Source organism: Papaver somniferum, chromosome 11 (assembly GCF_003573695.1).
Source record: "Papaver somniferum cultivar HN1 chromosome 11, ASM357369v1, whole genome shotgun sequence".
Classification (NCBI taxonomy): domain Eukaryota; kingdom Viridiplantae; phylum Streptophyta; class Magnoliopsida; order Ranunculales; family Papaveraceae; genus Papaver; species Papaver somniferum.
Genome location: NC_039368.1, coordinates 48,738,675 through 48,757,039, shown reverse-complemented (window position 1 = coordinate 48,757,039; position 18,365 = coordinate 48,738,675). Strand labels below are relative to the sequence as shown.

General features: G+C 36.9%; 1 protein-coding gene across 1 annotated transcript; it reads left to right on the top strand.

The window, feature by feature from the left end:
* The first annotated feature begins 3,138 nt into the window (after window positions 1–3,138).
* On the top strand, window positions 3,139–4,885 carry LOC113323405. Its single transcript, XM_026571705.1, has 2 exons — window positions 3,139–3,499; window positions 3,985–4,885. The coding sequence occupies exon 2, from the start codon at window positions 4,038–4,040 to the stop codon at window positions 4,470–4,472; it is 435 nt and encodes a 144-aa protein (XP_026427490.1). The 5' UTR covers window positions 3,139–3,499; window positions 3,985–4,037; the 3' UTR covers window positions 4,473–4,885.
* The last annotated feature ends 13,480 nt before the right edge of the window (window positions 4,886–18,365 follow it).

The window sequence follows — 18,365 nt, the reverse complement described above, 5'->3', positions numbered from 1 at the left end:
ACTTGGAAATCGAGCAAAAGTAACACACCATTTAATCTAATAAATCCACTTTTCTCTAATTTCATGCTTTTTCAAAATCTGAAAAAGAGAACTTTGCTTCACATTATCAAATGTCTTATTCACGTCCAATTTAAAAATTATACATGGAATTCTTTGCTTAATTTTGCTATCAATTCATTTGTTAGCAGTCAAAACACCATCCAGAATCTGTTTAGCACGAACAAAAGCACCCTGAACCTCATAAATCATATTAGGCATCACAACTTTCAACATATTGGCTAACAACTTAGAAAGAATCTTATACATACTAATAATTAGACTTGGGGGTCTAAAGTCTCTATTAGTAGCGGGATATTCTCTTTTAGGAATAAGCTTGATAAATGACACTTTTAATCTCCAATAAAGTTTACCCCTCTCATGAAATTCCTTCAACACATGCATAGCATCATCTTTCAGAATATGCCAACAAACATTTAAAAATTTCGCATTATACTTGTCTGGTCATGGAGCTTTATTAGCACCAAAATGCTTAATAACTGAAGAAAAAAACCCCTCTTCATCAAAGATATCTCCATCCATCTAACATTATGCTCTCAGTAAAACTCATATAATTAAAACTAGGAACATAATTAGAAGTAGCTTTAAATAAAGAAGTATATGTGGTGGTTAAATCATAACCATATAATTACATATCAATCTAATTCAACTTAGTGCTTAGGTTAGCCTTTACACTTGGAGTATGTTATCTAGTATTTCTAGCAACTATGCACCAGAATAACTCTCAAGAACTTTGTAATGTCTAAACTTATTATTGGTAAAAAAACATATACACTAGATTGTGGCTGCACTAAGAAAAGGCCCAAACTTTCAAGACTTAAATTTAAGCCAACCCATTCAGCTTCAGACTGCTTTAACCATCCATGTTTAAGCAAAACAAAAAATGATAAAAACCCAAAAACCTACTCAAATATTTTGCAGTGAAAGATCTACTGACATTCTGTTTTTATATAATCGTGTAACTTGGAAATTGGTATTCCACAAATGTCAGATTTTGTAACAAAAAACTTATCATGCCATATGAATCATTTTTCTTTTCTTTTGTATTTTGTATATTACTTTAAACATGTTGGCTTGACATATTTATTTGATTGGTTAAATAGTAAAGGATGATACTATCACCAAGCATGTTGTAAATTTCATCATTCCATATCCCCAAAATATATGGAAAATTTTCAAAATCCATGTACTATGGTCTCCCATATCCATTCTAAGTGGGGATATCCCTTCCCTACATTTGAAACTGTATCAAATCTAACCTAGATAGTAGGAAAGGGAAATGGCATGAAACCTCAGTTTTCATGTAAAATTCTGCTTTACGGATACTCAGTATCCGTTTCTGGTTTTCCAAGTTTTGGACTAAAATTTTCTTGTTTCTCTCTTTTTCTTTACTCTTTTTATTACCTATTATATCTCATTCTTATTTATTATATCTCATTTTTTTCTACTCTAAGTTATCTCTTTTACCTATATAAATATTCCAACAGAAAAAAAAATTGGGGAAGAAAAAACGGATACTCAATTTCTGTTTGACACTATTTACATGGAAGCTCAGTTTTCGTCCAGTGTGGAAAGGGACATAAGCAACCCATGATGAGGTTTTTTTATGACCCATATCCCTTTTCTATATATAAGGGATATGGAAGGGAAATGGTGTGCCATAATGCTCTGCCCTTATGGACTAATCCCCACAAAATCCTTTATGGTGAGTTTGTTTGCGGAATTCATCGTTTCCAGGAATTTATAATTCCATGGGATTATAAATTCCGGGATTCATATAAATTTGTTATGTGTTTGATAACTCAATTAAAATTCTTAGGATTTATAGAGTTTTCTTGTTTTAAAATCTTTGTACCATTTGGCATTACCTTTAAATCTTAAAATTGCATATATATGAGATTTAGAGTTAAAAAAAAGTGGATCCATAAATCCCTTGATAAGTTTTCGAGCAAATCTTAGAGGGGAGGGTCAGAATCCATATGGAGAATTTGCTGGAACACTGATTTCCGTAGGAAACGTGATTCCACAAATTTGGGCAACCAAACATATCGAGGGAAACGTAATTCTAACAAATCCCATGGACTACATCCAAACCCATTATTAATTTACACGTGTCGGAGTTCACCAGAACCATTGGAAGTAGGGCTGCACAAGACCCGCCCACGATACCCAAACCCACCCGTACCCGCTAAATCCGTGGGTTTTTAATCCATACCCGCCCGTTGTGGGTGCGGGGTTGGTTATGAAAAAAAAAACCCGCTGTCTGTGGGTGCGAGGTTGGTTTAAGCTAATACCCGCCCATACCCGCCCAAAAAACCCGCAGATTATATACCATTAGATAAAACTAATCCTAGTCGTCCATTATGAAACCCTAATACTAGTAGATAGGATAACTGATAACCCTCATTCACTTTCTACACTCTTCTCTCTGTTCGGCCTCTCCTCTTCTTCCTCCTCAGTTCTCCTTCTTCACCTACGAACGACAATTATCAGAAATCTTCACCAGAAATCGACAACAACAACTTCGAATCTTCACCAGAAATCGACAACAATCGAAAAATCAACAGATTCAACACTTAATCTTCATCTGTGAACTTCCTAGATATGAATATTTTGGGGGTTTTGGTTTTTTTTTCTCACTTAATCAAGGAGAATAGAAGTTACTCTAAATACTTGAATATAAAGCGGGTTTAAACCCGTTTAAACCCATACCCGCCCAACCCGTAGCGGGCGGGTAACAAAACCCGCCCGCTGTTTGTGGGTGCGGGGATGGTTATGAAAAAAAAAAAACCCGCAGTCTGTGGGTGCGAGGTTGGTTTTAGCTTATACCCGCCCATACCCGCCCATGTGCAGCCCTAATTGGAAGCTAAAATTCATTTTTTTTTCTTCCTAGGTGGGTCCCATCATGTGTGTAGCATCAGATCTGATAGATTCCAGTTATCCAGTACTTTTTACTGGCCACATCAGGCATCAAAGTACAACAGATGCGACTCCACGATACGAGTTTACAAGCCACTCCAGAGAAGTTTATTATTTTTACTGCCCTCTCTTTGTTGAACAAAAACCAATCAACAAGTATTTTTTCTCACTTCTCTCTCTGTTTTCTGTCTTTGCTGTCTGTCTGTTGTAGTAGTAGTAGAGTAGTACTCATTAAACCTCGGATATCATCTTTTCAAATCTATAAGAGATTTTTTTTCTTGTTCTTGTTAAAAATTCAACCTTACAATTTTGATCACTTTTATGATCTGGGTAGGTTCATCTTGTTAATCTAATCTCAAATTGAATCTCAACTTCTTTCATTTCTCTATGTATTGAAATTTCAAACCATTAACAACAAACAAAAGCAACTTCCCTTTGCTCTTTTGGGATTGGGAGAGTTCCTACAGAAGTATCACAAAGATGGGTTTTGCAACAAGTACATAGTTTTGTAGTTGAATATGAGGTTAGTTCTTTCCATAGCTTTCATTTCTCAGTTCTTGTAATTTTTATGTTGTATTTCAAGATCAAATTATGAAGCTGATTGTTTTTGTTTTTTTAGTTCTCAATACGTAGTCTTATCTGGATTTTATTTTCCTGGGGTTTATAATTAATTTCTATGCTAAATGGATTTTGAAAATTGTTTGTTCTTCATTAAAATATGATTGTGTGAGGATTTGATTCGTACTTTCTTATGATTCCTTGTTATGTATTTGATTGTTGAGATAGTGAAAGATAGGATTTGCCTACTTGACTGGTTAGAGCTCAACTTAAATCTTGCATCCCTATTGTCAATCTCTTAAGTTTTATTGTGGGTTTTACTCTTCAGAATTTTTTTGTGGTTGGTTTATTTTTATTTTGGTTAAGTAGTGTTCTTCTAATGACCTAGATGTTATGCTTTGAATTGATTTGCTTATTGACTTTTAGGATCCATCTTTTGTGTTTTTGCAGTAAACTTAGATAATTGTTTAGGGTTTTGCTCTTTCGTGGAGGTTTTCTGAGTCATGGGTAGAGGTAGAGGAAAGGGTAAGAAGTTGACTGTTGTTAATAGTCAAGAGGATCTAGGGAGTGGTGGAGAAGAAGTACTTCCTGCATATAAGAGAAGGGGAAGACCACAGAAACCATTGAAAGATGAGATTGATGATGAGGGGATTGAGGAAATATTAGACAAAGATGAGGAAATATTAGACAAAGATGAGGAAAACATAAAATCTACTACTTTGATTAAAGAGGTGAAAACTCCTGCTGCAGTTGAAAATGGAAGGAAGAGGAAGAAAAATTCGCAGGTGAAAGAGAATATGGATTCAGTCAAAGAGGAGATTGTTGTTGGAACAAGAACGAGTGCGGAGATTATCAAGTCGAACGGATTCCGTCAAAACGGTAGTAGGAGAAAGAGTACGCCTCGGCGAGCAGCTGAAACTGGAGTTGAGTGCAAGTGAGTTGAGTTTATTATAATCAGAGACTGAATTAGGCCTTTTGGTTCATCTTCTGTCTTTCCATTGTTTTCGTCTTTTATTTGCACTTGTTTTTGTCTTTGCAATTTGAAATTTTATGTTCCTTGTTCATGAATCATCACATCATGGAGGTCATTATTAGAACAGGTTATACTGATTTGTAATCTTCCATGAAGCTACTAGTCCCGACTATGTTTCCCATATTATGTCAAACTAGTGTAGCATTCACCCCGAAGCTTCAATTTTAGTTCATCTGTGAAGTTTTTATGCAGTGTTTTTTATCTGCTATTATTTTCGATTATCTTGTGTTCATGCCAGTCTGGCTGTATATTGTGTTTATTGTATGTGTTTTGCTTCTTTCTGTATCTTTAAAATATTATTTTTATCTTGAAGTTCTATTCCATTTGGCTACTTTATCACATAGGTCAAATAGAATTACAAGAAATACGCGTTTGTCCTTCATCTAATCGCCTGTGATATTGTCCATATATATTGAAGAATGAGGAACATGAAGAGCCGTGAATAATATCCAAACTTTGTAAGTATCAATCTATTTTGATACTTTGTGATTGATTGATATACTACTAACTCTGTGAAAACAACATAAATTTCTTTGTACATGCTAGTTTAATTAGCACCATTCCTCGAGTATATGCATGTCACATATATGAATTCTTCATATTTTTTCTGTTCGTAATATTTCGTATGGTTATTTTTAGTTCTTTGTTGTTATTCCAAGTAGAAAATCAGACAGTCTTTGAGTGTCTTGGTGCAACAACCCTTTGTGCTAGATTAAAAGTAATCGTGCTCTTGTTTCTGCCGTTTACTTTTGCTTAGAATCAATCTATTGTTCTTGTTTACAATATAAACATGTCAAAAAAAATCCTTTCTCATTATGTTATACAACTGTCAATTTTGTTAAGTTTCATTTTTGATCAACTGTAAAGCACAATTCAAGAGGAAAGTCCTTACAGTTGTATCAGACCACTTGTGATATTTCCGCGTTGATACATCAGCAGCTTTATACTACTAAGAGTTGAGTTACTAGTGATGACAACTTCTGGGTTGGTCTGAACTCGGATTTCTTGATTTTGCTCTTATCAACATAAGTGCGAGCAGTCATGCGGGGTCGATGGTGGATCCATGTGCAGTGATGTCTAAGTTGGGCTATGTGCAAAGGTTCTCTTCAAGTCATTGCAACAGCAAGCACATGAAGATATTTTTCCATCCGTGTATGTAATTATCTGCAGTTTAATTGTTTGGATCCTGATATTCCAGTTCATGCTGATAGTTATAGCACCCGGAATTATACGCTTTCTTACAATAAAATATGATCCTGCTTAGGGATCTAGGAGGGTTCAAAAAATGACCATCTTTGACGCCCATTTCGTCAACTGATGTACATCATTGATTGTAAAATTCTTTTGTTGATGATCTTTTGTCCGACTCAATTTTTTGCTTTAGCAGCAGCATGCAAGGACTGATGCTTATCAGCTTAGTTAACTTATGATTCAACGTATAAGATTGTTTGAGGACTAGCAAACTTGAACTTTTTGTTAGACCGGACCATGTTTTATGCTTGCCTGCGGATGATATTTGGCATGCATATTGCTGACATGTTCTTTCATCTTGATGTTGGCGTGAAAAATCCTGGTCCAATTCGCCCACCGTTGATTGGAAATGGGAATTCCGTTTTTTTTTTCTTTCAAGCAACTGGATATGAAATTATAACATATCACTGCTGCAGCCCAGGTTTTTGTATCTTCGGAGCTCTCTTTCTATTGAAACTTGGGAGGAGCTTGACTAATACAGAATAGTTGAAATTCAAGTATTAGTCTTTTTTACTAGGAAACAAGGAAGCTTAATGTTCTACCCTTTTATTACCCTTTTATTCCCCCTTGTTTTTCCAACTTCTTCCCTCTAGCTAATACAAGTATTCAGACAAAAATAGAAATTTGCAGGGAATTTTTTTGTCACAAATATCTTGTTTTTTTATGGCTCTCTTTCAGCCGAATTAGTTTTAATTGTGTGTTTGGATAGCGGAAAGAGAATTTTATTTTTGGGAATTATATTGGCTAAGGAGGGGAATCTTAAACCCATCAAAATCAACCCATGGATTTTGAATTCTTTTATTTATTGGGAATCCTATTCATAGCCGTTCTCTATTGCTTACCAATCATGGGAATGAAATTGTATTCCAAAAAACTCATTCCATCCCCTCCAACCAAACACGTCAAAATGAACTGTAAATTACATCAGCGAACACTTCCCGCAATCTTTCACACAAGTTTGATCCATGACTTCAGCTTGTGCATATTACGTTCTGCAAAATATCGAGAACTGCATTTAAAGCATGTTTTAACTTTAAAATATCTTGCACTCACCTACGAGTCGAGGGATTTTTTATTTTGGAAAAAACTTAAAGTCCAAAGGTTATATTGAAGTTTAAACCTCTCATATAACTTTACACAAACTTTGAAATAAATCAATAATTAATTAGTCATCTCACTAAAGATCATCTTCAATATCCTCAAATTTTTCGGGATCCTCATCTAAAGCACCACGATTGATTTCCCGAATTCGATAAATAATATCTTGATTGTGTTCACAGGCTAAAGCATTAACCTTTCGATTAATCTTTCGAGCAGACTCCCTATTACCAATTCCAAGTTTAATCAAATTCCTTTGGTTATGGATAACAGTTCTTAGTAATGCTGCCTGTTTATGATGAGTTTCAACGGTACTGATGAGAACTTGACGAAGATTTAAGATATCAATCTTAGTATCCAAACTATATTGGACAAGAAGGTCAGTAACTCCTACATGATATGACATGTCTTCATTTAGACTTCTGTTTTCTTTTCCCTTATTCTCACAACCAGATTTCTTGATGGTATCATCAAGATTTATAATTTACATTTTCACACAAAGCTTTTAGGATTTTAGCCTGAGATCTGGTTTGAGGATGCATCTTTAGTGTAAGTTCTTAGACACAAGATGAGTACAAATACTAACAGATTTCAAACACATACCAAACATAGGTACCGACTTTATATAAATAAGCCTGATACGATCCGAAAATAAATTCGTCTCTTATGGGTATATAATATATATCCTTAGCAAAGATAAAATCTTTTGCTACTTTCATGCAAATGAATACGAGGATAAAAAGAAAAAGAAATTCTTTTGAAGAAGAATCAACTTCAAAACGAATTAACAGAGGTATGAAGATCTAAAAGAAAATCATTCTGTTTACACAAGTAATTGCAAGATAACTTTTCTAACATTAAGAGTCATGAAATATCCTTAAGTAGATTATGTATTTTCTCCATGTTGAGTAAGAGATATTAACAGGGATGCCCAGTGTTTGTGCTTCCTAACATCAACAGATTATGCACTATAAGGATGCACTTTCCAACATATTTAAGTGTTGGGGTGAGAAGAATTATTCTCACCAAATACTGTCTGAGCAACATTTTCTTTATCATTGCAGGATTGATCTTGAATTCTAGAAGAGTTATTGTCTTCACGATGATGGCTATCAGAAGCATCAATGATAGAGTTTTTCTGAGTCTGATCAGAAAGAATTTCTTCCTTTAGTTGTTCATTTGTTTGATCATAAACCTCTTCCCACAAGGAAATCTTTGATTCAAGAGCATTATTACGTTTTCATAAGATGTCATAACTTAATAGAGAATGAGTCTCAAGAGATCTTACATGAAGTAATTCCTGATGAAGTTCATCACGGTGACTTTTCTTAAGCCATTTGATCTCCTTTTGTAAACCAATATTTCCAAGAATAGAGTGAGAAACTCTGTCATATTACTATTAGAAGTAAATTGAGACCGCGGTAGTTCTTGAAATAATTCACAATTTTTGGCTTGTAATTCACAGACAAGCTTAATGGCATCCTCCATACTTGTGATGAAACTACTTGGTTTAGACAGCTTAGTGATTTATTTGAAAAAACTCTCCAAGATAGTCATGTCTTTCATCGTTGATCGGGGTATTTGGATGACATTATCCTTAGGTAAAACTGAAGGATCTTTATGTACGATATATGGTATCGGTCCTAAAACGGATTCTATAAGAGCCAATCACTTCTCTTGTTTTGGACATGCTTTTCTTTTGTCATGAGAAGATAACTCATTCAAGGATTTATCAGATAAATACTTTGTACTTGAATTTGACTTAGAAAAGGTGTTTGCCCGATTACACATGGCTTGTTTAGAGATGGTATTCTCTAAATCTTGAGGTAAATTAACCGAGTCACTTTAGGTATTCCATTACCCCCTTTTAAACTCATATATTATAGGTTGGATCACACCAAACACAGATTGTTATATCTTTTCGTGTTTGCCTACTCTGATACCAATTGAAATGCCGAGAGTACCCAAGTACACCACAATCTTTTCGCATCCACTTATAAGTCCGATACCTAGTGTAATTGTCTATGGACAAAGTCGAGACAATACAACAATAAAGTATACACGTGATAATAGTTACGGTATAAAACCGATATACTATAGGATCACTATCAAGTGCCTTGGATTAGCGTACATATGTATTTACTTTATTATAATTAAACAATTATAATACAGAAGTAAAGTAAATGACACATCGAGATTTTGTTGACGAGGAAACCGAAAATGCAGAAAAACCCCGGGACCTAATCCAATTTTGAATACTCTCAAAATTAAGACGCTATACAAAGAACAAAGCCAACTTCGTTTAGTTGAGCCCAAGTAATCTACCCCTAGTTACTTAGTTCCCTCAGTATCCCTGCTCCTACAACTGTCTGGCCGTTGCATGTGAATCCAAAGATAGAAATCGCTATCTTGAGTTGTTTTACCGATGTACAGTCTTCAAAACTCAACTCCTTTTGATCGTCTTCCAAACAATAAATGAACAAAGTTGTTTGGAAACCAGTCTATTAATCTTTAAAATATAAAGATATGTTGAGTTTTGATAAAGGCTCTTCCGTTTAACAAGTAAACTCCTTTGTTGAGTAAGATCAATTAAGATATGAAATAGTCAGATTTGGATTCACAAACTATCAGATTTGGATTGAAGATTACCACCAAATGATAGTTGTCGATCTATACGACTACTTGATCAAATCTATCAAAGATAAATAAGATCTTAGTCGGATCCCAACCAATCAAGATGTGTGCCCGAAGTAGTATCACAAGATGCGAAACCAATCAGAAAAATATTTTTATCTTAAAATCTTCAATTGTCTTTAATTATAGCTGCACACAAAAAAATTGATTCCACTTATGATCGATCAAGCACAGAACGGAGTCTGTTAAAAATGGATGATCACATTCGTCTTCGGATATAAAAACATTTCTGAGGATCCCGTCGATACTTTGATCTAGTTTGAGTGACCTTATGTCAGAAGAGAATGATCTCAAGAATAATCAAACTAGGTGCAATCAAAGTATCAACCACTGTTAGTCAATCAAATCAATAACTGAAAACTAAAATGACAATATAATTATCTAGTTTCCCACTAACGGTACTTTCTAAAGCTTCTTGATCCCACTAAAATCTTTAAACGAGCGGACGTGAGAGATTTCTCCTAATTAGGGTACTTTCCTCTCCAGTATAATATTTTTTTTACAAGTAATAACAGTAGTTGGCTCCACCAGAAACAACAAAAAGATGAATTTTTCCTGGCTATGGATAGTTTGTAAGAGTAACAAACTTCAATATTTATATACCAAGGTTGTTTGGACAACAAGGAAATTCCAAAACCAAAATGATTTTCAAGATATGCAATGAAGACCTAATTTCGGTTTTCATATATCCAACTAATATCCAACCTGTAATTAAAAAATCCCTCTTTATAAAATATCCATTATTAGTCTAGTAGTTAACTAATTTAGTTTTTTTAGAGATATGTTTTGGTTGCTGGAAAATCAAAAACATATAATTCGAAAATCTTATTAAAAGATTCTCCAAATTTCGCTTTGGGATCACCTTGAGTATCAAAGAATATCTTTGAAAAGTCAATGATAAGAATTATGCATATGTTCAAATTACGTCGACATCTAAAACTTTCCTATCTAGAAAACCCGAATTCCAAACTCACACAAGCCCTAAAGTATCACGTGAATGTTGGAAATCGGGTTTTCTCTTGGGACTAATTCTACCATGACTCATAACATAGGCTAGGATCGGTTTTACCATGACTCTAAATATAGGTAGGAATCCGTATACCTTGACTCCGAACAAAATCTAGGATCGGTTCTACCATGACTCCCAATATAGGTAGAGATCGGTTCTACCTTGACTCCAACAAAATTTAGGATCGGTTCTACCAAGTAACCGAAGATAGGAAGGGATCGGTTCTACCTTGACTCTCAACATAAGTTGAGATCGGTTATACCTGAATTCCCTCCTCAGGTTCGAATTGGTCATCCAAAATATCTTCATAGAAAACCGTACCAAAACACCTATTGATTTATTTTCGATTACGAAACAAGTTCATATATATACTTCCATAAACCAATGTAATAAAGCATAGTTTCCTAGGATGAAATCTCACTTATATCCATTACACAATCAAGCATTGAGTTGCATATATTATGTTGATATCGCATTTACTAAGTTCAAAAGATAAACATTATACTTCGTAATACTTCCTTGACACTTTGATCATACTAATATGACCAAGTCTAATACTAGAGTATCATATATATAACCTCTCATGTTATGTTTTCGATCTTAAACGACTTGAAAGAAACGATAGGAATGGAAATAAGTCAAGTCAGTATTACTAACCTCAAGTGGAATGATGATGTCTTCATTGTAGTCGTTACGTCTTCACGTTCTTCAGTCTTCGAAGTAATACTTGTATGTCTTAAATTCCTAGACTTTCTAGTCTAACCTAAACGAATTTGACTCTAGTAGTTTTAATCAAGGGACTCTAATTGAGTTTTGATATTAAAATATGACAACCAACCTTGACGTACCAACGCTTGGTGGGTTCAACCGAGCAATGCTCTAACAACAAATATTACATTACATAACATTCTCTTAACTCATTCTTCATACGCTTGATTCCAAGTTTCAACATCTCAATAACCTGCACATATTCAAAAGTAAATGCTGATATTGACGCATTTGAATAACAAAAGCTTTACTCCATCTAAAGGAAAACTAGGTAGATATTCAATCTGAACATATTTGTTATTCCTCTTTTGTAGCATGTAAGACTACACTACATGATGATATGTTGTCCAACTTAGTCTATGCTTTACTCTTTCTTTATATATATACTTTTCAGTACATATATCCTTTCTCAGTGATTGTAACTAAATCACTCGTATACTCGATATATTGTCTCCCGTTTCGTCACAAAAATGACAAAGACATGAAAAAATACAAGAGAAAACCGAAAGGATCTTACGCGCTCATAAGAAATTTTACAACCTATTAGAGTTAAGCACGAAGGTCTAACATACTATTTTAAATAAGTAATACTAAAACAGAAACTACCTAAGTAATTTTTTTTAGCATCTTATCAAGGAAACAATTGCTCGAAGCAATTTTCCCTTTGATTTGATAAGTCGGAAAAAGATAAGAATTAACTCCGTTGCTTATTAGGATCCAATTATTCATAAATAATTGTACCTCATTTAGACAAAACAAAACTAAGTTATCAAGGATCTGATTGAACTTGGACAATCATACCTCGTTTTGATAAGCCTAAACTAAGATCAGAATTGACTTAGCATTTCTTATCAGGAATCAATTGGGCTAAAACAATTGAACCTCCTATTTTGTTAAGCAAAAGCAAAAATAAGCAATTTAAATCAACTTATCTTAACGGTAAAACGATTAACAAACATAAATAAATCGTTACCTTACTCTTAGATATGACAAACTAAGATCCGATCAAGTTTTCATATCAGGAAAGATTATCAAAATAATTCTGCCCTCGGTTTCCACAACCAATGTCCCCACAAATATATGACGTTTAAGAACCAGTTCAACATAGAACTCTCCTCACGTGAGTTGTTATTCCCTGCAAGACAAAAGAAAAAAAAAACAATACAACCTTTACCATATAAAGGTCGAAAAAGTATTAGCTTTTACGTGCCAATGTAACAAGCTAAAACCGAAACTCATATGTATACTATATACACAACTTATGAAGCATAAATCGATAATAGTATAATTGTGACTTACGTATGAGTTATAATATTGTAACTTTCTTATGATTTTGATATAGCAATCACAAGGATATGAACCGAAGATCGGCTATACTTAAAAGTCACTAACCATAACAGGGTGAGCCAATAAATGAGACTGAAACACAAATGTTTATCTCATGAACATAAGTGTAACACACCATTAATATTTAACATAAAATCAAGTATTTCAATTACCTCAATCTTGTAAAAAAAAGAGATTATGAAACCAACGCAAAAAGAATGAGGTCATTCCGAGTTCGGACGAAGAAGTTATAGGCAAAACAGTTTTACACTCCTTCGTATGGACAAGATAGGGACTAGGGAGTAGGGACCGCTCCTAATATGACTCCTTAGTCTAGCTAAGGATCGATCCTAACATGATACATAAGTAAAACTATTTTAGTCATAACTTTTGCATACGATGTCCGAATTGAGTGATTTTGAAAATACGAGGTTACCCGAATACACCACAATCTTTTTGTATCAACCTATAAGTCCTCTACCGGATGTGATCATCTACGTAAAAAGTCGAGACAATAAGACAACAATATAACTTGTGTGATTGGCTATGGATACAAGACCGAGACAATACAACAACAAAGTGTGTTACTTGATAATAGGTTCGGTAATAACCAAACTCTATAGGACCACTATCAAGTAATGCGGAGTTAACGTACAAGTGTAACTTAATTTTAATAAAAATAATTATAATTGCGGAATAGAAAAGTAAAAGACACAGCAAGATTTTATTAACGAGGAAACCGCAAATGCGGAAAAACCCTGGGACCTAGTCCAGTTTTGAATACTCTTAGAATGAAGCCGGTATACAAAATCTAATACCAACTTCGTATAACTGAGACCAAGTAGACTACCACTAGATACTTAGTTCCCCCATTATCCCTGCTCCTTCGACTTCTAGAGTCACACACGCGAATAGCAGGTCTTTTGGATCGTATCCTAAACAACAAAGGAAGAATCTGTTTGGTAACCACTCTAATCAATCTTGCTAAAAGATATAGATGAGTCATTGACAAAGGCTCTTTCGTTTAATCTAATAAACTCCTTTGTCTGGTTAGATCAATCCAACTAAAACTACCGAAATAGTAAAGTATATATTCGCACTAAATCAATATATATCTCAAAGAAAAATATAGAGAATGTCGATCTCACGTAACTAATCAATCAGATTTATCAAATATAAGCTGATTCTAGTTGGATCCCAGCCGATCAAGGTTTGTGCACTAAATCCACAAGATACGAAAATTAATAAGAATTCTTCTTCCTCGTCTTCAAATATCCTTTCTCTTCAAAACCTGCACAGCACCACTTGAATCTCTTGTGATCAATCACGCACAAAATGGAGTCTGTTAATAATGAATTATCACAATATTTCTTTGGATCTAACAACATTTCTAAAGATCCCATCGATACTTCGATCTAGTTTGAGGAATCTTATATCAGAAGAGAAGATTCTCAAGAAAAAACAAACTAGGTGCAATCAAAGTATCAACAACCGTTAGTCAATCAAATCAAATCTAAAACTAATAACACTGCAATAATCTAGTTTCCCACCAACGGTACTCGTAGAGCTTCTTGATCCCACAAAAGTCTTTAAACGAGCGGTCGTAAGAGATTTCACCTAATTAGGATACTTTCCTCTCCGAATAGACGGCTCCACAAAAAAAAACAAGAAATGAAGTTTGCATGTCTCTTAGGATGGTTTGCTAGAAATGCAGACTTAGGTATTTATAGACCAAGGATATTTGGACACCAAGGAATTTATAAAACCGAAAATATTCTCAAGATATACAATGAATGGAAAAATTCGGTTTTCATAATTTCAATAAATGTGGGTCCAACATTTTTGAAGTCTCTCAATAGAAAATCTCCAATTAGTAAATGCACATTACTAATTTTTATTCTTTAGAGATATGCATTAATTGTTATTAATTAAAGCATGTAAAATCAAAACCCTTAATTAAAAGATTCTTAATTTATTTTGGCATAGAATCACCTTGAGTACCAAGGAATATCTTTTAACAATAAATGATAAGAGTTACTGCTCGTGTTCAAAGTATATTGACATATTTTCACTGCAAATCCTTATTTCATATTTACATGGATTTGCTTTATTGGAATCGGTTATACCACACTTCCAAACAAGTTTAGAATTGGTTTGCCAGTATTCAAAGACTACTATGTGATTGGCCATACCAAATCACAATGGTTAGTTGTAATCGGTCTTACCAAAACACATACATGGGTTCGGATTGGTTATTCCAAAATATGGTACCTACATGTGATCGGTCACACCAGTCACTAGGATCAACCATACCATCTCATGGTGATTACTTAGGATCGGTTACACCAATTACCAGGACCGGTCATACCAAATCATAAGTCTAAGCCTTGTGATCGGTTATACCAAGATACATAACCTGATGTTGACGGTGGATTTTCGACAAAGGCTAAAATCGTAAAACCACAATCTTACATATTCCTGATCCAGCAATCATATGAGTGTTGAGGCTCATGTCTCTCATTGAAGCATAAAAACTCATGCCACAAGAGTCTCTGATTGAGTATATTGTCTCTCAGAGCATACGAGAATATGCAGTCTCTCAACTGAGGCAACGGCATATCTCATGAAACGCTGAGAAATTTCAGTAATCACTTCTATATAGAATCGAACGATTGGACGACTCCTAGACAGCTTGCCCGCTAGTTGTTGATGGTGGTTTTTAGCTTAGGGTTAAGATCGTAAAACCGCACATCTGACATGACGTCACTATGACCATTAGCACATTTATTAAATCGATCAGCATGCCTACGTAAGAATTACCAGGGTACCTTTTTTTTATGTTCATGTTCCACGGCAGAACCCTTAACATGGACCGACATCATCTATGCCAAACCCTAATTCTCATGCTACCGTGCCACGCCGCACCATTGTGCCAATGGCGAACCATGCCAGCCACATCTCCGCGCCAAGGCATGCCAACTATGCCAGCCGCGCCACTGTGCCAATGGCAAATCATGCCAGCCACATCTCCGCGCCCAGGCATGCCAACCATGCCAGCCGCACCATTGTGCCAATGGAAAACCATGCCAGCCACATCTCCGCGCTAAGGCATGCCAACAATGCCAGCCGCACTACTGTGCCAATGGCAAACCATGCCAGCCATATCTCCATGCCAAGGCATGCCAACCATGCCAGACGTACCACTGTGCCAATGGCAAACCATGCTAGCCGCACCATGCGCCAATGGCATGCCAAACCCTTGGCCCCACCATGCCAAGCCAACTGCACCTTACCTTGGCCCCAACCATGCGCCAATGGCATGCCAAAACCTTGGACCCACCATGCCAAGCCAACCGCACCTTACCTTGGCCCCACCATGCCAAGTCGTCTGTGCCAAACCCTTGGCCCCACTATGCCAAGCCATCTACGCCATTTGCCTTGGCCCCACCATGCTGACTTTCCCTGTGCGGCTACCAAAATGAAGGCGGGCGACGACCAACGGCCACCCTTCCATCCTAGATGCAAATCCTAGCCGTCCAAGGTCGCCAAGCAACGCATGGTAAGCTTTGGCCCAAAACCTTAGTTTTGGCCACGCCAAACCGCGCCAATGGCATGCCAACCACCTTGCCGCGCCATACCATGCCGGCCTTCCTTATGCGGCTACCAAAACAAAGGCGTGCGACGATCAACGACCACCCTTCCATCCTAGATGCAAATCCTAGCCGTCCAAGGTCGCCAAAAAACGCATGGTAACTTTTGGCCCAAAACCCTAGCCGTCCAAGGTCGCCAAACCGCGCCAAGGTATGCCATGCCACATGTGCCAATGGCATGCCAACCACCTGGTCGCGCCATACCATGCCGGCCTTCCCTATGCGTCTACCAAAACAAAGGCGTGCGACGATCAACGACCACCCTTCCATCCTAGATGCACATCCTAGTCGTCCAAGGTTGCCAAACAATGCATGGTAACCTTTGGCCCAAAACCCTAGTTTTTCACGCAAAACCGCGCCAAGGCATGCCATGCCACATGTGCCAATGGCATGCCAACCACCTTGCCGCGCCATACCATGCCGGCCTTCCCTAAGAGGCTATCAAAACGAAGGCGTGCGATGATCAACGGCCACCCTTCCATCCTAGATGCAAATCCTAGCCGTCCAAGGTCGCCAAACCACGCATGGTAACCTTTGTCCCAAAACTCTAGTTTTGACCACGCCAAACCGCGCCAAGGCATGCCATGACACATGTGCCAATGGAATGCCAAGCACCTTGCCGCGCCATATCATGCCGGCCTTCCCTATGCGTCTACTAAAACGAAGGCGTGTGATGATCAACGGCCACCCTTCTATCCTAGATGCAAATCCTAGCCGTCCAAGGTTGCCAAACAACGCATGGTAACCTTTGGCCCAAAACCCTAGTTTTGGGAACGCCATACCGGCCTTCTCTATGCGGCTACCAAAACGAAGGCCTGCAACAATCAACGACCACTTTTTCATCTAAGGTGCATATCTTAGCCGTCCAAGGTTACCAGCTAACGCATGGAAACCTTTGTCCCTAGTTTGGTCGCGCCTAAACAAATCCAAAACCCTAACTTTTAGATGCGCATAAACTAGGCCATATTAAATCCATACTGATCATGCTTTCATGCCACTGGCTACCAAACGAAGGGTTGCAATAATCAACGGCTACCTTTCCTCTTAAGATGCAAAATCTCGACCGTCGAAGGTCACCACCGAGCCGTCAAGTCTCCCAAGCTCAACTTGCCAGACAACAACAACGTGCTACATGTTTTCCACGAAAACACTCGAGACATCAATGCATGTCACAAACTGTGGGATGCTCATTGGGTATTGGTTTGGAGGTTTACAGCGTGCGGCGTGCACTACACCCGTTATAAGAAAGTGTCATAAGGATGAGGCGATTAGTAAATACAGGGATTAATGGTGAAACGCTTTCTTTTATGGAACATCAATTCCAGGCGTTACCGGTTACCACCTCCTACCATTTACTCACCCGTTTTCCATTTCTTAATGAGACCAGAGTACGTTTCACTTCGACTTGTATAAATAGGCATTACCTATTTCCACCGAAAACAAGTTTTTGGTCAGGAGCATACAACACTCAGAAATAACCTGTTAGCTTTATCATCCGTTAGCTTACACTTTCTGATACAAGTCAAAACAACTACTCTTCCAGAATCAACTATTCTGGTCTCAACACTCTCATCGCTTCCCTCCCCAAAACCAACCCTTCTCCTCCATTTTGTGAACGAAGCAAGTCTGGAACGACCATTTCTTGGTTTAGGCCGGACTTGTACAGATTGATCTCTCGAACCTAAAATACTCCCTTGCAGTACATTGTTTAGGGTTTAGACTTGTTTCTCACCCACATCACACGAAATTACCAAAACCAGCAGAAACTGTCTTCACCCTCAAACAATTGGCGACCACAGTGAGAGATCAATCTCTCGGTTGCAATATCGATTTTCAAATTTTCGATATCACCTTTCACTTCCAACTCCAACGTGGTGGAACTCAGATCCGGATCAGCTGCCGAGAACACCAACGCAGAATCTGTCCCTGGTGTTGATGCTACTTCCAACAGCATCACTACGCCACCTACTGACGCCAGTTACACCGAAAGCACTCCTTCAGG

Excerpts from the sequence above, each read along its gene's own strand:
- LOC113323405 (XM_026571705.1), top strand. The coding sequence starts at position 4,038 with ATGGGTAGAGGTAGAGGAAAGGGTAAGAAGTTGACTGTTGTTAATAGT.